The sequence below is a fragment of the Macaca thibetana genome, chromosome 5, assembly GCF_024542745.1.
Source record: "Macaca thibetana thibetana isolate TM-01 chromosome 5, ASM2454274v1, whole genome shotgun sequence".
NCBI classification, from domain to species: domain Eukaryota; kingdom Metazoa; phylum Chordata; class Mammalia; order Primates; family Cercopithecidae; genus Macaca; species Macaca thibetana.
In genome coordinates this window covers 79,061,177-79,079,631 of record NC_065582.1, presented here as the reverse complement: position 1 = coordinate 79,079,631, position 18,455 = coordinate 79,061,177, and the positions used below count along the sequence as shown (strand labels likewise).

Below are 18,455 nucleotides of genomic sequence, written 5' to 3'. Positions count from 1 at the left end.
GGCCAGAAGAATAAAGGCCATAATGAGAAATTCATCAAGTTCATGTCTGTAAGCTCAAACTCCAAGGAAATCTTGCAGAGCTTGGAATTGAGTTCAGTTGAAGATCTGGAAAGTTCCATTAGCAAATGGAATGGAATAAGCTGTCTTCACGGTTGCAGCAAAATTTCACTATTACTGTAGTTGAAATGATTAATACATGATGGTTGGCTGCCTAGTTTAAATAGTGTGTAGGATAATTTTTAGTTTCAAAGCTATGATATAAATACTATTTCCAGAAATATTTACTTAGGGGTCGCAGGAGGTTTAATAATGCTGCATCAAAACAAAGACACCATATCTGTGACTACTTTATTATTTAAACAATTTTGGAAATGCATAAAGATGACAAGTTCTTAAAAGAATAGACTTTTTATATATAACAATTAAAATAATTTTGTTGTGAATGGGGAAATATTAATAACAATTTTAAAATTTGATTTTGCAGAGAGTATGTAATATAGAGAAAAATGTTTCTGGAATGGCAATAAATTGGATAAATGAAGAAGTTATTTGGTCAAATCAACAGGAAGGAATCATTACAGTAACAGATATGAAAGGAAATAATTCCCACGTTCTTTTAAGTGCTTTAAAATATCCTGCAAATATAGCAGTTGATCCAGTAGAAAGGTAAATTCTGCTGTATTCAGACATTGAAATATATTTACAAATCTAGTGAAGATTGATAGAATTATAACATTTTAAATTCAAAGGGGTCCTCTCACTGAGACCAAAGCTCTCTTTGTAGCACACAGGCACCATTTTCTATAGGACAATTGCCTGCATTTCAACTGAGACAGGATCCCTTCATAAATATTCCTAACTATCATGGTTTTCTGCTATAGAGACATAATTCCCCTTCTAACTTGAAATTGCTTGTAATGTTACAATAGGGCAGTGTTTGCTTGTTGAATACATTTCCATTCAAAAAAGTCAAACTTGCCCTGTGCAGGAGCTGCTGAAACATTGAGAGAGTTGGCCATTTAAGGCACTATACGTTCATTTTTGGGTCTATGTAATGTGTTTTCCCTCAGGTTTATATTTTGGTCTTCAGAGGTGGCTGGCAGCCTTTACAGAGCAGATCTTGATGGTGTGGAAGTGAAGTCTCTGTTAGAGACATCAGAGAAAATAACGGCTGTGTCATTGGATGTGCTTGATAAGCGGCTGTTTTGGATTCAGTACAGCAGAGAAGGAAGCAATTCTCTTATTTGCTCCTGTGATTATGATGGAGGTTCTGTCCATGTTAGTAAACATCCAACACAGTAAGTTTTACTCTTGGTATAAAATAAAACAGTTGTCGTTTGAAGTCCACAAGATAAATTAATTTTACACTTGTCAACAGAACTGGTATAGTAGTTTAGGCCATAGATTTTGAATCCAAAAGACTTGAGTTCAAGCTCCAGATTGAACTCATCTGTTAGATGAGTGACTTTGAGTAGGTTCTATAACTTCTCTTATCCTCAGTTTCCTTTAATGTGAGGATAATCATAGCATCTCTCTCTTGGGATTATTGTGAAGGGAAAGTAAATGAATACAAACAAAAATAATTAACAGAGTATTTGGCATGTAATAAGTTCTCACATGTTGATCATAGTTATTCTTTTTGGAATTATTATGTTATATATATTTTTATATTTCATTGGTTTGCTATCATGCCAGCAACTGACTTTCCAGCTTTGTGGCAAAAGGCAGAAATTAGTCATGTGAAATTGATGTCACTAGAAACCCATTCTTACCCGGTTCCTATGTTCTTCCCCATTTTCATCACACTTATTGGATGACTAAAAGATTAATGAGGTAATGGATCTGGAGCTAGAAATTATATCTTATTAGCTCAGAGTATGATGACATAAATAAAATTTTAAACTTAATATACTTTTCTAAACGTAAATGAGAAACAATGGAAAAGGTAGGTAGTTAAAACTTAGACAATAAATGGAAATGAAGTAAAACTCTAATAAGCCAAGGAACAAATGTTCTATTGTTCTTTTTTCTTTTGTGGTTGCTTTTTAGGCACAATTTGTTTGCAATGTCCCTTTTTGGTGACCATGTCTTCTATTCAACATGGAAAACGAGGACAATTTGGATAGCCAACAAACACACTGGAAAGGATATGGTTAGAATTAACCTCCATCCATCATTTGTACCACCTGGTGAACTGAAAGTAGTGCATCCACTTGCACAGCCCAAGGCAGAAGATGATGCTCGGGAGCGTGGTGAGTCATCATTGACCTTGTGCAGGGCCTGACACATAGTTCCCACCCATTTACCTGCTTGAGCCAGACAATGAGGGCTTGTAGGGGGAAAAATGTTTTTTTCTTCAACCCTCATATATTCTTAGTTATAATAGACCCCTGTAAGAAAAGGCAGATTAACAAGAGAAAAACAAATAGAAGTCCAGCAATGGTGGCTCACACTTGTAATCTCTGCACTTTGGAAGGCTGAGGTGGGAGGATTGCTTGAGGCCAGGAGTTTGAGACCAGCCTGGACAACACAGCAAGACTCTGTCTCAAAAAAAGAAAGAAAGAAAGAAAGAAAGAAGGAAAGAAAGAAAGAAAGAAAGAAAGAAAGAAAGAAAGAAAGAAAGAAAGAAAGAAAGAAAGAAAGAAAGAAAGAAAGAAAGAAAGGAAGGAAGGAAGGAAGGAAGGAAGGAAGGAAGGAAGGAAAGAAGGAAAGAAGGAAAGACGGAAGGAAAGGAAGGAAAGGAAGGAAAGGAAGGAAAGGAAGAAAGGAAGAAAGAAAGAAAGAGAAAGAAAGAAAGAAAGGAAGAAAGGAAGGAAGGAAGAAAGAAAGAATAACAAATAGAAAAGGATTAGCATGCACATTTGTATATACATGGGAGAAACCTGGGGAAGTAGTAGCTCTCAAAGAGGTGGCTTTAAATGCCAGCTTATGTAGTATCTTTAATAAAGAACAGTAAATTTTTAGAGAAGTGACAAGACAGAGGAAAAGGACTTTGAGTTTCTATGGGCAGCAAGTTGGGGGAAGGCAAATAAATGGCAGCTAAATGCTAGTTAATAAAGCTTGTTGGCTGGGCATGGTGGCTCACGCCTGTAATCCCAGCACTTTGGGAGGCCGAGGCAGGTAGATCACAAGGCCAGGAGATGGAGACCATCCTGGCTAACATGGTGAAACCCCATCTCTACTAAAAATACAAAAAAATTAGCTGGGTGTGGTGGTGGGCGCCTGTAGTCCCAGCTACTTGGGAGGCAGGAGAATGGCGTGAACCCAGGAGGTGGAGCTTTCTGTGAGCCAAGATTGCACCACTGCACTCCAGCCTGGGCAACAGAGCAAGACTCTGTCTCAAAAAATAATAAATAAATAAATAAAAATAAATTAAAAATAAAGCTTGTTAATGTAGATACCTCCGCAGCCATTGCGAGGCCATAAGGATCTAAAGTTGTCTTCAGTGGTTAACTTTTGTGATTCCTGGTAGAGACGGGGTACCTATTGTCTTCGTAAATCTGTGTCTTGCATTTAGGCAAATAGAGATAGCTTTTCTGTATCTATTTCTTTTTAATTGTTTGAAGCTCAACAATCTTTCCTATTTTGGAGTGGCATATTCTGGGATCTACAGGGCCATCTCTGATTTTTCCTACTGTCGCACCCCCAATTTCTAATCCAACACCAAATCCATTCCATTCTACCTTCTATATACTTTTCAAATGTCCACTTCTCTTCTCTACTGCCACTGCCATAGTCTAAACAGACAGGCACTTTTTGTTTCGCCTACGACAGTAGCCGCTCAACTGATCCTTCTGTTTTCTGAATCTGATCTATTCATTCTCCTACACAAAATGTGTCAAAAGCTTTTCTTTGCACTTAGGTTGAAGTTCAGCATTTTACCAGTCTCGTCAATATTTGACCAACCTGCTCTAGTGATCTCTGCCCTCACTAGAATTTAGTGCAAGTCTTGCTATAACTCCTCAAACATGCTAATCTTCTTCATTCCTTTAGGGTTTTGCAGACACTCTTCCTTGGCTTAGACTTCTCTTCAGTTCTGAGCTTAAATGTCATGTCCTCAGATAGGTCTTCTCTGATAAGCCAATCAAAATAGGCCCCTTCACCTCTTACTTTTTTCATAGTACACCTTTCATTGAACCCATCGCGAGGTGTAACTACATACACATTTGCTTTCTTTGGATTCTCTCTCCCATTTGATTGTAAGTGCCATACAGGTAGAAACCATGTATATTTTGTTTGCTTTGTTTAGCCACCATATATACAGTAGGTATTTATAAATAAATTTTAGATGGTAAATATTAGTGAAAAGAATAAGTGATTGACTGAATCTAGTCACAGTCCCAAATTTCCACCTGTAAATGTGGTCTTCTCTGTTTGAATTTTTTTTTAATCTGTAAGGTATTATTTATTAAGATCTTAAGCCTCACCCCTGAACTCAAATGGGATGGGATAAGGAGTAAGGAAAGAGGTTACAGGAGGCAGAAAACAAAGCCCAGCTCTTCCAAGCTCACCACCTAGCCAAGGTCTTTGAATTCCTGAGGGAACCCAGGGCTGGAGGCTGGGCTGCAGGAAGGCAGCATTCCTGGGAGGTTCCAAGTTCTGGGCAGGGGTACAGAGCTGTTGCATGTGTGGGGGGTGGGGTAAGGGAAAGGCTCCAGAGCTACTTTCGTTCACATCTTCAACTATTCTCTCTTCCACTTGCACGTTCATCTCACCATTCCTGACCCAGCCAGCCCCCTATCACTGAGTACTGCTGCTGCTCCTGCTGGTCCTCTCCTCCCCAAATCCACCTGCCCACTGGCATCTAGCTCCTCCTCCAGCCACACCCACACTCACTCATCCTCTTCCTCACAATGACCGCACCCAAAAGACACTGTACTGGGGAACCCGGCTTGGTCACTCAGATGTTAACTAAAGGCCCAAGGGAATGTGCTGGACAAGGTCCCCCCACCCCCAAGACCAAGGACCCTAGGTTTTCCTTGCCCTGGAGGGAGCCAGACACGGGAACAGGGGAGAGGGTGGAGATGGGGTAACCAGTCCACAGGTCTGCAATCCTCAAAAAAAAAAAAAAAAAAAACAAAACAACAAAACCCTACAGACAACTCTCAGAACTAGCAAATAAGGGCCCAAAGCCATTTCCAACCATCCCCACTCATTTTTTTCTCCAGACAATGGTCCAGCCATCTTCCACTATATCCTCTTCCTTAATAGTCTGAGCGTCTGGATCAGAGGGTTCAGGCTGGGACCAGACCCCATCTGTGGCAGCCCCATCATTCGGAGCTGTGACCTCCATGTCTTCCACACTGTCCACATCATCTTCATCCTCATCAGTCTCTCTAGCTGTTTTCAGTGCAGTAGCTGTGACCTTGCGTTTTCTTTGAGTGATGCGAGAGGCCATCTCCCTCAGAGCAGCCCCGTCGCCCCTCTGGAAGTGGTGGAACATGGTCTGCAGTTGCTGGCTCACCTGGGGCAGACTCCCATCTTCCACAATTGTATCAAACTCGTTGGTCAACAGCTCTCCAGGGAAGTCTTCCACCTCATCTAGCTCCAAGTCAGCATTGCGCATGAAGTAATCCTCCACTGCACCCCCCAGCCACTTGGCCTTCTCCTGGCTGTGCACACCCCCGAAGCCATTCTCCACAGTGATCTGCAAGGCCGGCCAGGCCTCCAGGGCCGCGCAGACCCCAGCCCGGAAAAGAGCTCGCGCATCTTCTGCAGCGCCCGCCATTATCCGGCCCCGGTCCCTGAATTCTTTACCATGTAATTGTTTTTAAAAAGTTTTTAGGCCTGTAATCCCAGCATTTTGGGAGGCCGTGGCAGACAGATCGCTTGAGGTCAGGAGTTCGAGACCAGTCTGGCCAACATGGCAAAACCCTGTCTCTACAAAAAATACAAAAATTAGCCGGGCATGGTGGCGCATGCCTGTAGTCCCAGCTATTTGGGAGGCTGAGGCAGGAGGATCGCTTGAACCCAGGACATGGAGGCTGCAGTGAGCCAAGATCGCTCCACTGCACTCCAGACTGGGTGACAGAGTGAGACTCTGTCTCAAATTAAAATTAAAAAAAAAAAAAATTGTTAGGCTTTTGTGAAATACCACAAGGAGCCTACAGGAAAAAAAAAGTTATCAGGTTTAAAAAATTTGTTATGATCGTTAGGCTGCTCAATGTACCTCGTGAATGATGTGCCACTAACATCTCGCCTTTATGTAAAAGTTTTATTTCAAGAAGGTTTTAAAATAGATTTAATGTTAGCCTTAAATAGCTCTCTGAAGTACAGAAATAGAGATAGAATTGTTTATATCTTCTACTTTCTTTCTTTCTTTCTTTTTTTTTTTTTTGAGATGGAGTCTTACTCTGTCACCCAGGCTGGAGTGCAGTGGTGCGATCTCACTTTAATTCACAAAGCTAGAGTTGTGGGAAACAGCTCAACTGTGGGTTCTAGCACCACATTAAATAGCAACAACCTAGTGGCAATGCTATAAAATAGACGGGTGAATCCATAATAGTAGTGTAGATCGTCTACACATAAAGGTAGTGAATCTGATACACTGCCACATACCTTCCATGGGAAATTTCAACTCAAGCTGTCTTCACATACAACTCATTGTCTGAGTGGTGATGACTCACAACAAAATCATAACCAATAACCATTATGAACAAGTATTTACTGAGTCCCAGTGTTTACTGAGTCCCATTCACAGTAATTAGAGATATGTCTGCCATCATCATCACCCTCTCTTACATTTATATGTCACCTCCGAATTTTCAAAGTGTTTTCATGGGCTTTAGTTTATCGGTTTGTCACAGCAATGTTGTGAGACAGGAAGGGTAGGAATAATTGTACTCATTTCATAATTGAGAGACCTGAAGAAATAGATCATCTTTTCCATGATTACATAGCTAGTTAATGATGAATGTGGGAGAAAATGTCCTATCATCAATCTCTCAGTTTAGTGTTCTTTCTACCATAAATATATTGTGTCTTCAGAGCCCCTCACTACTTAGCCTCTGTGACAGGGAGTTCAAATAGGATAACTGAAAGCGTGAATTTCAGAAGAAAATCTACAATGGTTCACTAAAGAGCAGTCCCAAACAATGTGGCAAGTAATAGAATTTGATTGGAAAGCCTCTGCCAGCTGCAGAGCCACAGATAAACCTGGAACCCGGAAGACAATTGGTATTGGAGATTGGCTTAGGTTACTGACCAAAAGATGCGCTTCACACATACTCCAAGTGCAAAGGACTTCTGATTTCAGGGGCACTGTTATTTTGGCGATTATTGATTTGGTTTAAATTGTTTTAGTGTCTTAGAAAGCAGGAGCTCTTTACCTGTGATGTAGGGCCTGTGGATCTATTGATTTTAGGGTTAGATGAAAAAATATGCACTGTTCCACCTAGGGAGATGGTATATAAATTTTATCAGGTTTTCAATGTGTCTGACATCCTTCAGATTTTTTTTTTTTGAGACGAAGTCTGGCTCTGTTGCCCAGGCTGGAGTGCAATGGTGTGATCTCGGCTCACTGCAACCTCTATCTCCTGGCATCAAGCAATCCTCCTGCCTCAGCCTCCTGAGTAGCTGGGATTACAGGTGTGCATCACCACATCTGGCTAATTTTGTTGTATTTTTGGTAGATGTGGGGTTTCACCATATCGCCCAGGCTGGTCTCAAACTCCTGAGCTCAAGCGATCTGTCTGCCTAAGCCTCCCAAAGTCCTGGGGTTACAGGCATGAGCCACTGTGCCCAGCCTATCCTTCAGATGTAAAGACATACTTCTCTAGAGGCTGGTTAGTTCCTCATGGATATTATGCCTAAATTGCAGCTCCTCTGGTGATCTGGAAGGTAGTACTTTGCTTTACAAAGCATTTAGTAGTGAAGCTACTTCAGTGAAGAAATAACAGAAAAATCATATAATCTGGTTGATATTATTTTTGTTATAAAATATAAATATTTATACAAATATGAATATCAATAAACTTACTTCTTGCAAAATGCCTAAGCTATCATTTATCAAAGCATGTTCTACAAAACTCTAGTATTTTTTTTTTTTTTTTGAGACAGTCTCTCGCTCTATTGCTGAGGCGGGAGTGCAGTGGTGCAATCTCAGCTCATTGCAACCTCCGCTTTCTGGGTTTTAAGCAATTCTCTCTGCCTCAGCCTCCTGAGTCACTGGGATTGCAGGCACCCACCACCATGCCCAGCTAATTTGTATTTTTAGTAGAGACGGGGTTTTGCCATATTGGCCAGGCTGGTCTTAAACTCTTGACCTCAGGTGATCCACCCGCCTTGACCTCTCAAAGTGCTGGGATTACAGGCATGAGCCACAGTGCCTGGCCTCAAAACTCTAGTTCTATGGGATTTAATGAGGTTACTTAGGAGAAAAAACCTTTCGGGGTCAAGCAATTTAGAGATGGTGTGTTCAATAAAGTTGAATGAGTTTTTTCTCGAGTGGAATTTCTCAGAACCATTCATATGGTTATGTGCATCATTACTCTCTAACAGTGACACAACCCATGTCATTTTTCTGTTTTATTTCCTATGCAGCAGCCCACAGGACTCTTGAATCTATTATTTGTAGTTCAGACCTCTTTTCTGGGGGGGGGGGGGCTCCAGAGAAATTTTTTTTAAAAAGGACTCAGGCATAATGAGTGTCAGGCTGCAAAGATCTGCTGCAGAGTTAAGCTACAGAGACAATTGACTTTAAACATGGGAATTTATTCATAATATACAAAAAGGAGCAGCCCTGGTGAAGACTGCCTGGCCAAGGCAAGGCAGGGGTTTGCAAAAGGCAAAGCCACAGAACTTCACGTGGAAGATTGGTTTGTTGGTTTGAACAAGTCCTTGGCTTGTAGATTCAGGTTGTCTCATTCTGGAGGAGCTTCATGCTGCAGATATATCTGCATGCTGCACCCCAAGTCCAAGTAATAGAGCCACAGTTTTACCATCAGGCTGTTTTCTGATGATCTGACCAGTTTCCTAAAGAGCAGTTGTGCTGGTCCTTCTTCTGGACCATGTCTGCTTGCTGTCTGCACCTTCCAAGCTCAGGGTCCTGCAGGGGCCCCATAAAATGCGTGTGTTTGGGCTCAGTAAAAATATCCTTATCAAGGCCCTTATAATTATCTGCCTTGTAAGCATGTCTACTTGGATTTCTTCCAAGTGTTTCAGACTCAAAGAAAATAACTGACCTAGCAACTTTCACCTCCCTCTTCCCCAGCTCCTCTCCCTCTAGTGTAATCAACTCAGTGAATGGCGTCACTCTCCACCCCATCTCCCAAAGCAAAAACCAAGGAGTTGCCTGTTCCTTCGTCTTCCTCACTCTCATCCCATGAAATCAATCTCTGCATCCCAACAATTCTACCCTTTACGATCTAACCACTGTGCCCTTCCCACAGGTTTCTCTCTCCAGCATCTTCCTGCCTAGTATCCCTGTCTCCATTTTCTCTGCTGCAGGGAGCATAATCCCTCAAAAAGAAGGCCCAGTCATGTCACTGTTTGATTAAAATTTGCTGACAATTCCTAACCACCAATAATTAAAGTGTAGTCTCTTCCTCAGGTTCACCAAGTCTTCTGCTCATTTCTCAGCTTCTTCTCTCAACCCTTGTTTGTATTACATTCTCTGTTGCAACCATTCTCAAAGATGTACTTTCCTTTCATGAGGTACACTTGCTCTCTTCTCCAGCCTGGTCTGCATACTCAGGAACTCGCCACCTCTGTCCCTTCACTGGCTGTCTCCCCTCATTCTTTGAGAAACAGGTCCAACGTGACTTCCTTCAGGAACACCTTCCTTGATCCACTGTGAGCCAAAGTTAGCTGTTCCAGAGAATGTGTTCTCGGAGAATTTCCCCAATCATATGACACTTACCATGCTTTGCTGTAGTTGTCTGTCTTTTTATATTCCTTAGTCCTTGGAGGACAGAGAATACAACTCTCCATTGCATTCCCAATGCCTAAACGACTTTAATAAACAAGAGTTGAAAAAACAAGCGAGCCAGGCACGGTGGCTCACACCTGTAATCCCAGCACCTTGGGGGGCTAAGGCAGGTGGATCTCCTGAGGTCAGGAGTTTGAGGCCAGCCTGGCCAACATGGTGAAACCCTGTCTCTACTGAAAAAATAAAATAAAATAAAATACAAAAATTAGCTGCGTGTGGTGGCGTCCACCTGTAATCCCAGCTGTTTGGGAGGCTGAGGCAGGAGAACCACTTGAACTCGGGAGGCAGAGGTTGCAGTGAGCCGAGATCAGGCCACTGCACTCTAGTCTGGGCAACAGAGCAAGACTCCGTCTCAAACCCCACCCACCCCGGAAAAAAAAACCAAGCGAAAAAAAATTCTTTGGCACTCTATCTCCTAAATAATATAGTAAGGAACAAGTTTTAAAGATATGTGATATCTGAGTACATAGGTTTTTGTTTTTGTTGTCTGTTTGTTTCAATTGGAATTTGAAATAACCCATCTAAGTACATGCAACTTCTTGGCTCACAGAGATACCATAATTATTGCATGTGTACCAAATTATCTGTTCTTGTGATAATGTAAGGATTTTCCTTATAATATCTCACTTCATCTTTACAACAGCTCTATTAATTGTGATAATTAGTGTAATATTATAAATTAAAAGTTCTGAGGTTTAGAGATGTCACAATATCTTGTTGAAGGTCACAGGGTGGTGGAATTGGGATTTGAACCCAGGCAGACTGATACCATGCTGCATCTCCAAATACACTCTATTATCTATCATTTCGTATTTTACATGTGCCTTATTTGTTTTGGGAAAGCCTGTAATTCAGCGTATCATTATTTATCCATGGCCTCCTGGTAGTTAAGTGCTTCAGTTTGCACAGATCATGGAGTCAAAATCTTATTTCTCTTTTTCCTTTTAAATTTTTCTTAAATTTTTGTTTTTTCAATTTCAGGAACTTAAAGTCTTTCTCTTTCTCTCTTGCTTCTCCCCTGGCTGTCCGAAAACAGGCACAGGATGAATACCACATTTTTTGTTGGCATGATTAAACTTATTAGCCAGATATCCTGGCTGCCCTGACACCTACACTATTATACAAATCTCAGAAATAGTGTGGGAACATTTTTGTACACATCTTAATGAAAAGTATTTCAAGTTCAACTTCTGGGGATTTTACAACTAGTTTATTGCTCATAGATACTATGTTGTAAAAGGTCAAAATATTTTTGCTTTTTTCTGTATTCTTTAAATGTAGATTTCAGTTTTAAGTTGTAAGAGAGCTTCAAAAGCATATTCTTTGGGAAATGAAGGTTATTTATTACTAACACTGTGTAAATGCTTTACATTCATTTCATGCATAAAAAGATGGCTGAATTTAATTCTGTGAGTTCATGAATGATAATTGTGCCCTCCTGGAAATGTACTTGCTTCTGGAAGCAATTAGTATAGCTAAAATTGCCAAGGTGGGAGTCTAATTTGTTTTGATTATTTTGTTGCTGGAGTGTCTACTATAAAATCTTGGTTATTTTGAAACCCCTGGAAAAGAATCATCCTAGAAAGATAAATATAGTTCATATAGTTCATTAGTTCATATAATTTTAAATTATTAGTTTAAACACATAAAATTTTGTTATTCTTCATGGAACTATTAGTAGAATATGGATTGCTATATTTTCTTAACATCATTTATAGTTATTGACATTTTCTTAGTGATTAGAGTCACATTTACAAGGATACATGCCATTGCAGCAAGCATAGCACTGGTTTGAGGCAAAGCTGGGTTTGTCCTGACACCAAATGGCTGCCATTTGAAATGTCTTTTAAATTCTTGAAATTGCTCTTTATCATTTTTATGTTTTCTTTCTTGCTGCTGGCTCTCACATCTTGCAGGTTTTCACATACCTGGCTGTGGCCTCTGTTTATTTTCTAACCTGAGGCTTTTTCTTGCCACTTGTTTGTTCAGGAAAACAGATCATTAGTCCTGTAGAATTTTTCACTTTCTGGATTTTGCAGATTATATCCCCATGTGTCATTTAACATGTTTCTCTACTTTCCTTGTTACCTATAAACTGGTAGTTTAGGCTTAGAAATCTGATCAGAATCAGATTGTTTGCAAGAATGCTTTATGGGTGGCACTGCAGTTGGTTCTGTAAGCTTCCCCACTGTACCACATTAAAAGGCACATGGGGCTGGTTCTTATTCTTTTTCAGGATGTTCAAAATTAATTAGCATTTCAGAGTTCACCAGCATTGTCCAGCCACTGCAAGTTCCCCATCAGTCTTTTGCTTAATGGTTTTAGAAGCTATTGATTATCATTGCCTGGAGCCATTTTTTATTAGAGGTTCAAAGCAGGCAATGACATTCTAATTCCATCACTGTTTATGCATATATTAGCTGGGATTCTTATACAAAGAGGAGCCTTTCCAAATGAGATATATGATTGTCCTTTGGAGGAGGAGCCTTTATAGTAAAGGTAATTCAGTGTTCGATCCTATTTCTTAATTTACCTGTTTTCAAAATAAAGAGTTAGTGTCCTAACCCTCCAGCATCCTCCAAAGGTCACTTTTTCTTTAAGTATCTCTATAAAGTAATGGATTTTAAAAAATAATTGACATTTTTATTCACTGTAATTGCTACCGTTTTGATACTTAAATTGTACTATCTCTCTCTGGAAGGAACCCTGACCTAGGGTTTCTAGTCTGTGTGGGAAATTACCTACTGTCTTGCAGCCATTGACACTGGCAATCTGGAATGCAAGATTAAGGCTACATCTGGGCTCAGCGAGAAAGAACACTGGACTCATGCACCACTTCTGCCATTGGTGAATGTGGGTGGGGTGTGGTGGTGACAATGGGAGTGGAGGCATATACACCTTGTCTTTTTAAAATGTATTTTTAATTATGGATACATAATAGTTGTACATATGTCATGGCTTGTATTTTCCATCTTCCTGCTATGGGCAACCAAACTGCCAGAAATGAGGATACAATAAGAAAAGACTCAATGGGCCTGAAGGGCTCTTCTAAGAGTTAAAAGCATTATTTTTATTTATTTATTTATTTATTTATTTATTTATTTATTTATTTAGCTATGGAGTCTTGCTCTGTCGCCTATGCTGGAGTACAGTGGCATGATCTTGGCTCACTGCAACCTCCACCTCCCAGGTTCAAGCAATTCTCATGTCTCAACCTTCCAAGTAGCTGGAACTACAGGCATGCGCCACCACACCCAGCTAATTTTTGTATTTTTAGTAGAGACGGGATTTCACCATGTTGGCCAGGCTGGTCTCCAACTCCTGGTCTCAGGTGATCTGCCCGCCTTGGCCTCCCAAAGTGCTGGGATTACAGGTATGAGCCACTGCACCTGGCCAAAAGCATTATTTTTAAAGTGCTTTAAGTTTGTTGATTCATTTACTTTTTGATTCCTAAAAGGGTACAGATGAATATGATACCATGTGGCTAAATTCTGGCTAGGTGATTTTTTTTGGTTTTTCTTCTTTTTTTTACTGTAATTAGGAATTTCAATAGCACAGAATGGCCATTCTTGTATTTTCTTCCTTGTATTTCTATCAGCTGACAAGAGTAAACGGCTATACTGTTCAGTCTGAGAAGTTTTTTGAGGAAGTTGAGGCAATCATTTATTGAGAACTCATTAATGATGAAGACAATAAACAAATGAAGCAAAAATATAACCAGGTTTTTACAGACATTTCATAAAACGAACATATATTTTATGTGCATGTTTATATTTATACAAATGCATAAATATAAACACACACACATAGAATTGTACATATCTGGTAAAAAGAGGGGGGTTACGGTCAGAAGGCTTGGAATAGCATCCCAGTTCTACACTCTATTTTCTATATGATCCTTAACAAGGCACTATTTCCTAATCTGTAAAATGGAAGATGATACTTGCTCTGTATAGCTCAAAGGCTTGTTATGAAAATGAAATGTGACAATATAAATACTTTACAAAGTGTTATTCAAAATTTTTATTGTTGTGTGCTAAATATTGGGGATGCCAAATACTTAGTTATGACTTTAGAATGACTAAAGTTTATGGGTTTGAATGGAAGAGACTAGAAAGGCTTTGTTGATGAGGTGCGTCTTACATGGAATTTGAGGTAGACAAAGATGTGATCAGTGGAAAAAAACAGGAAAGGGAATCCCAAGTGCATTGTTTCAGAACTGGGCCAGGGCAAAATCTACAGATTCTCTGTGCTGTAGTAAAGGCCGTGAGTGCCTGTGTCCTAGCTAGGCAGTTACTGAAGGTGCAGTTGGTGGTGGACATTAAACTCCATGATTAGGAGCTTTAATGATCTCAGAGGTAATTAAGCCTCATTGCTCAGCTCTCAGAAGGGGTGTTATCTGAGGTCAGCAGCAGCATTCTCAGTGCTAGCTTTGGCCTATTTTGAAGCTAAAGAACAGCAGAAGATTAAGGAGATTAAAGAAAATATAACCCTCAATCCTCTGTGTTTTGCCACCACCTAAAATGACCTTTTAAAGTGTTTAGTGTCTGAATTCAGGTCATGTCATCAGCACAACGAGGCAGAGGAGAATAGTGATTTCTTTCCTGCCTATGTCCATTATTGAAGAGAGATGTATATTGTCAATAAGCATCACTAAAACCATCAGCAGCATGGTACAGTGGAAAAAGTACTAGGCTAGCATCTTGTGATAAACTGTTTTGAGTTCTAGCTCTAAGGTTGATTGGAACTTTGAGGAAAAAACAAATAGGGAGTTAGGTTGCAGGTGGCATGATCACAGGGGTTTTTTGTGGATGTATTCTAAACGTTTACTGGATGCCTATGTTGTAAAAGGCACCATGCTAGGTGTTACTGGGACTATAACTGTGCCTTGGCCTCAGAAGTTTATCGATGGAAAAAAGATGCATGTACATAATTGTGGTAGTGACGATGGTGATGATCATGATAAGAACAGATATAAATCCAGGTGAGAGGTAGTAGAAAGGTATGGGAAAAAAGAAAAAAATTACTGGATCTAGAAGAGCAAAGCATTTTCAATACCTGAGACAATAGTCATTTTCTTCATTAGACAGTTTGATTCTCTGTTACCCTACTATAAGCAGTAATTAAGGTTTGATAATCTTTAGAGGTATAAACTCAGATGAATTTATCACAAACATTTAATTCTGTTTATAACTATAGAATTTTTTTAAAAGAGGGATCTTAGCAAATATCTATTTCAACAAGTTTATTTTGCGAATTAGGAAACTTAGGTCAAAGAGATAAAGTGATATGCTGTAAAAGGAAGAACCAAGACAAAATTCAGTTTTCCTGATTCATAATCCAGTAATCATCCAGTATGCTGAGTTTGGAAAGATTTTTATAAGGCAAAGGAAAGACTTTTGTAAGAAGCATAGTGTTTCAATTTTTTGTTACCTCAAGAAAGTGGTTGCATTTCAGTGCTATTAAAAGGCCAACTCAAACCTTTCTGGATTTTTGTTGTTGTTCACTTGTAAAGTTCATAAAAATAAAAGTTAAACTATTACTGCTTTTTAAAAAGAAATTTAAAGTGGATGAATTTTGTCTTCAATATTTACAAGTTTCCAATTTTAGTCATTCACTTTTAAAATTTAGGCCATTTTATTTTTAATTTTGCTTAAAATTTTGATAGTTTAACTGAAACATATAGAACATGAAAAATAATGTAACTATACATGTATAATTAGCATGAAAACCATAGGCAAGAAATAAAATTTTTGGAATCAGTTATCCACAAGATCATTCAATGTAAATCTTAACTGATTTAGCAGGTAATACTGGAATGGTATTGAGAGTTAACAAGACTGATTTTGCATTTAATTCTGTAAAGAGAATTGAAACAACAGGTTCAAAATAACTAAGGAAATAACACAGAGTAGCTAAAAGTAATTACTTGTAACTAAGATGAAGGTGTAATATTTCGCTAGTACATTAGGCCAATGCTTCTCAAAGTGTGTGAAACAGCCTCCTGATATCATAATCACTCCTGATTCTGTAAAAATGCAGATTCCTGAGCCTTTGATTTACCAAATCAGAATCTTTAGAGGGTGGCATACTCTCTGGTGATCTCAATGTATGCTAGGGACATTTTCAAGGGGGCAAGAAAATGTTTCTACTGAATCTTACCGTTATCGGTCATGTCTAGTGATGTTAAATAAAATTTGTGGGAGGCAACTGATTTGGACTGAGCTCCTGCAATTGGCCCCAACAGACTAAACCAAAATGAAGTCACTCATGCTAAAATTCCAATCACCAAACCAAAACTAACTTGTTTATCTGACCCCCTGAGGTATCAGGAGAGAGATGATAGCCAAATCCCCAAACAGGTCAGCTTTAACTGGTATCATAAGGAAATTCCATCTGGTTTAACCTTTACGAGGAAAGTAACCTGAAGTAAACCGATGTTAACCAATCCACGATATGCATTATGCTGTTTTCTTGTTCCTGCTCAAGCGATATCACAAAACTGACTGTGCTGCCACGGCCAGTGTAGCATCTGTCTATTTTTAGACAAGATGTTGGCCAATTCATGAATCCCAAATAAAAGCTAATTTGATCCTTTAATTAAACTTGTTGAAATTTTATCTTTTGAGTTTTGAAATAAAGGGAAATGGATACAGACAGAGGAGACTTCTTTATCAGTAGATAAACAGATCAGAGAAACCAAGCCTACTTGGAGAACAGTCTCAGGTCCTCTGCCCGCTTTGCTCAGGCTCTTGCTGATTTGTTTCCTGTGTCCTTCCCAGCAGTGGTGGTGTTCTCAGCAGTCCTTTCCTCAGGTCCTCAGCAGTTTCCACGATACATCAGTTCTAGCTGATTTTAACAATGCCATGGCTTCAAAATCCATGACCCCAGTAGTTTTCCTTGGCGTTCACCTCTTGCCAGACCTCTGGCCTCTGTATCTATCTGCATTCTAGGTATCTGCCCTTACACTTAAGCTTACTTCTGTATTTCTCATAGTATTTTACAATGGTCCTATTGTTTTTAAAATGGGCAAAAAGTAAGGTGCAAAAGAAACAAAAATCTCATTAACTTTTTGGAAAGAGATATGTAGTTGTCCCCCAGTATCCATGGGGGATTGGTATCCCCCAAGACACCCAAATCTGCAAATGCTTAAGTCCCTAATATAAAATGGTGTATTTGTATATAACCTAGGCACATCCTCCCATATACTTTAAATCATCTCTAAATTACTTATAATACCTAATACAATACCTACATCACTTCATTCCTGTGAATTCAACATAGTGCTTGGCATATGGCAAATTCATGTTTTATTTTCTGGAACTTTGCTTTGTGGAATTTTTTTTCCCAAATATTTTCAGTCCTGGGTTGGTTGAATCCACAGATATGGAGGGCCAAGTGTAGGTGTTACTAGTTTAGCGCTTGATTCTGGCTCTGAAAATCAATGGTACAAAATTGACCCCTTGTTCAATATAGCTGGCTAATTCAACCCAAGCACCCAACTCACTGAGCAGATTTTACTATTTATTATGGGATATTTGGAACATATGGGACGCTGGCAGCAATAACTTCAGAAATTTGAGGAGCAGAGATATAGCAATGGTATATATTGAGTCTGAAAGATGTTCATTAAATAATGATATTAAAAACAGCTAAATAGCTTACATATCTAACCTATAAATATTATACTTAAAAAGTATTCTTGGCCACGCATGGTGGCTCACGCCTGTAATCCCAACACTTCGGGGTCAGGAGTTTGAGACCAGTCTGGTCAACCTGTCTCTACTAAAAATACAAAAATTAGCCGGATGTGGTGGTGTACACCTGTAATCCCAGCTACTTGGTAGGCTGAGGTAGGAGAATTGCTTGAACACAGGAGGCTGAGGTTGCAGTGAGCCAAGATCGTGCCACTGCACTTCAGCCTGGGCAACAGAGGGAGACCTAGTCTCAGAAAAAAAAGGATTCTTAGGTTTGAATCTGTTTTAATATCTTAAGCAGATTATTTCATTTATTTCATTTGCAGAATTTGTTTGCTTTTTTGTGATAAAAGTAAATTAGAATGAAAAAGCTAATAAGTAGTGTTAGCATTCGCAACCTAAGAAATGACATCTCCAGCTACTCAGGACGCCCAATCCTGAGAGGTGTTGGAGAAGTAATACAATTGGAGAAAAAAGTGGGCTTTGGGATGCTGGGGAATCTGGGCTCTGGCTAAGTTTGCATCCGTGAGAGATGCGGCTGCAGACGTTGCAAAGAGATAAGACCTCTTGAGAATCAGGAAGAGATTTAGCAGTGTCCTCTGTCAAAACACGGCTTCACTCCAAATAAAGCATCTTCTCTTTTAGAGCAGAAACTTCACAAATCGAGGAAAGGAAACTGCAGCAGCACTGTGTGTGGGCAAGACGCCCAGTCACACTTGTGCACGTGTGCAGAGGGATACGCCGTAAGTCGAGACCGGAAGTATTGTGAAGGTAATGACGGAAAGTACTGTGAAAGTAATGGAAGAGTCGCTGCTTGAGGGGAGGAATGC

At 39.6% G+C, this 18,455-nt stretch overlaps 3 protein-coding genes across 13 annotated transcripts in view; 1 reads left to right on the top strand and 2 right to left on the bottom strand.

Annotated features, from left to right (window-relative positions):
• The window catches only part of CASP6 (caspase 6), a 252,125-nt gene extending 247,170 nt beyond the window's left edge, over positions 1-4,955 (bottom strand). The window contains exon 1 of the mRNA XM_050791039.1: positions 4,952-4,955. The gene's annotated coding sequence lies outside the window, so the exon portion shown is untranslated. The remainder of the gene's footprint in view (positions 1-4,951) is intronic.
• Positions 1-18,455, top strand: part of EGF (epidermal growth factor) — a 100,061-nt gene that overhangs the window by 28,874 nt on the left and 52,732 nt on the right. For 9 of the 11 annotated variants that reach the window (XM_050790987.1, XM_050790994.1, XM_050790990.1 and 6 more), the window contains exons 3-6: positions 485-666; positions 1,071-1,298; positions 2,050-2,252; positions 18,256-18,396. In XM_050790987.1, the coding sequence (XP_050646944.1) occupies positions 485-666; positions 1,071-1,298; positions 2,050-2,252; positions 18,256-18,396 (754 nt within the window). The remainder of the gene's footprint in view (positions 1-484; positions 667-1,070; positions 1,299-2,049; positions 2,253-18,255; positions 18,397-18,455) is intronic. The other 2 variants (XM_050790985.1, XM_050790995.1) reach the window with 2 other exon arrangements.
• LOC126954949 (pre-rRNA-processing protein TSR2 homolog) lies at positions 5,096-5,748 on the bottom strand. The gene has a single exon (XM_050791049.1). It carries the CDS (start codon positions 5,726-5,728, stop codon positions 5,153-5,155), a length of 576 nt encoding a protein of 191 aa, XP_050647006.1. The 5' UTR covers positions 5,729-5,748; the 3' UTR covers positions 5,096-5,152.

Coding starts and splice junctions, on each gene's coding strand:
- LOC126954949 (XM_050791049.1), bottom strand. CDS start 5,728: ATGGCGGGCGCTGCAGAAGATGCGCGAGCTCTTTTCCGGGCTGGGGTC.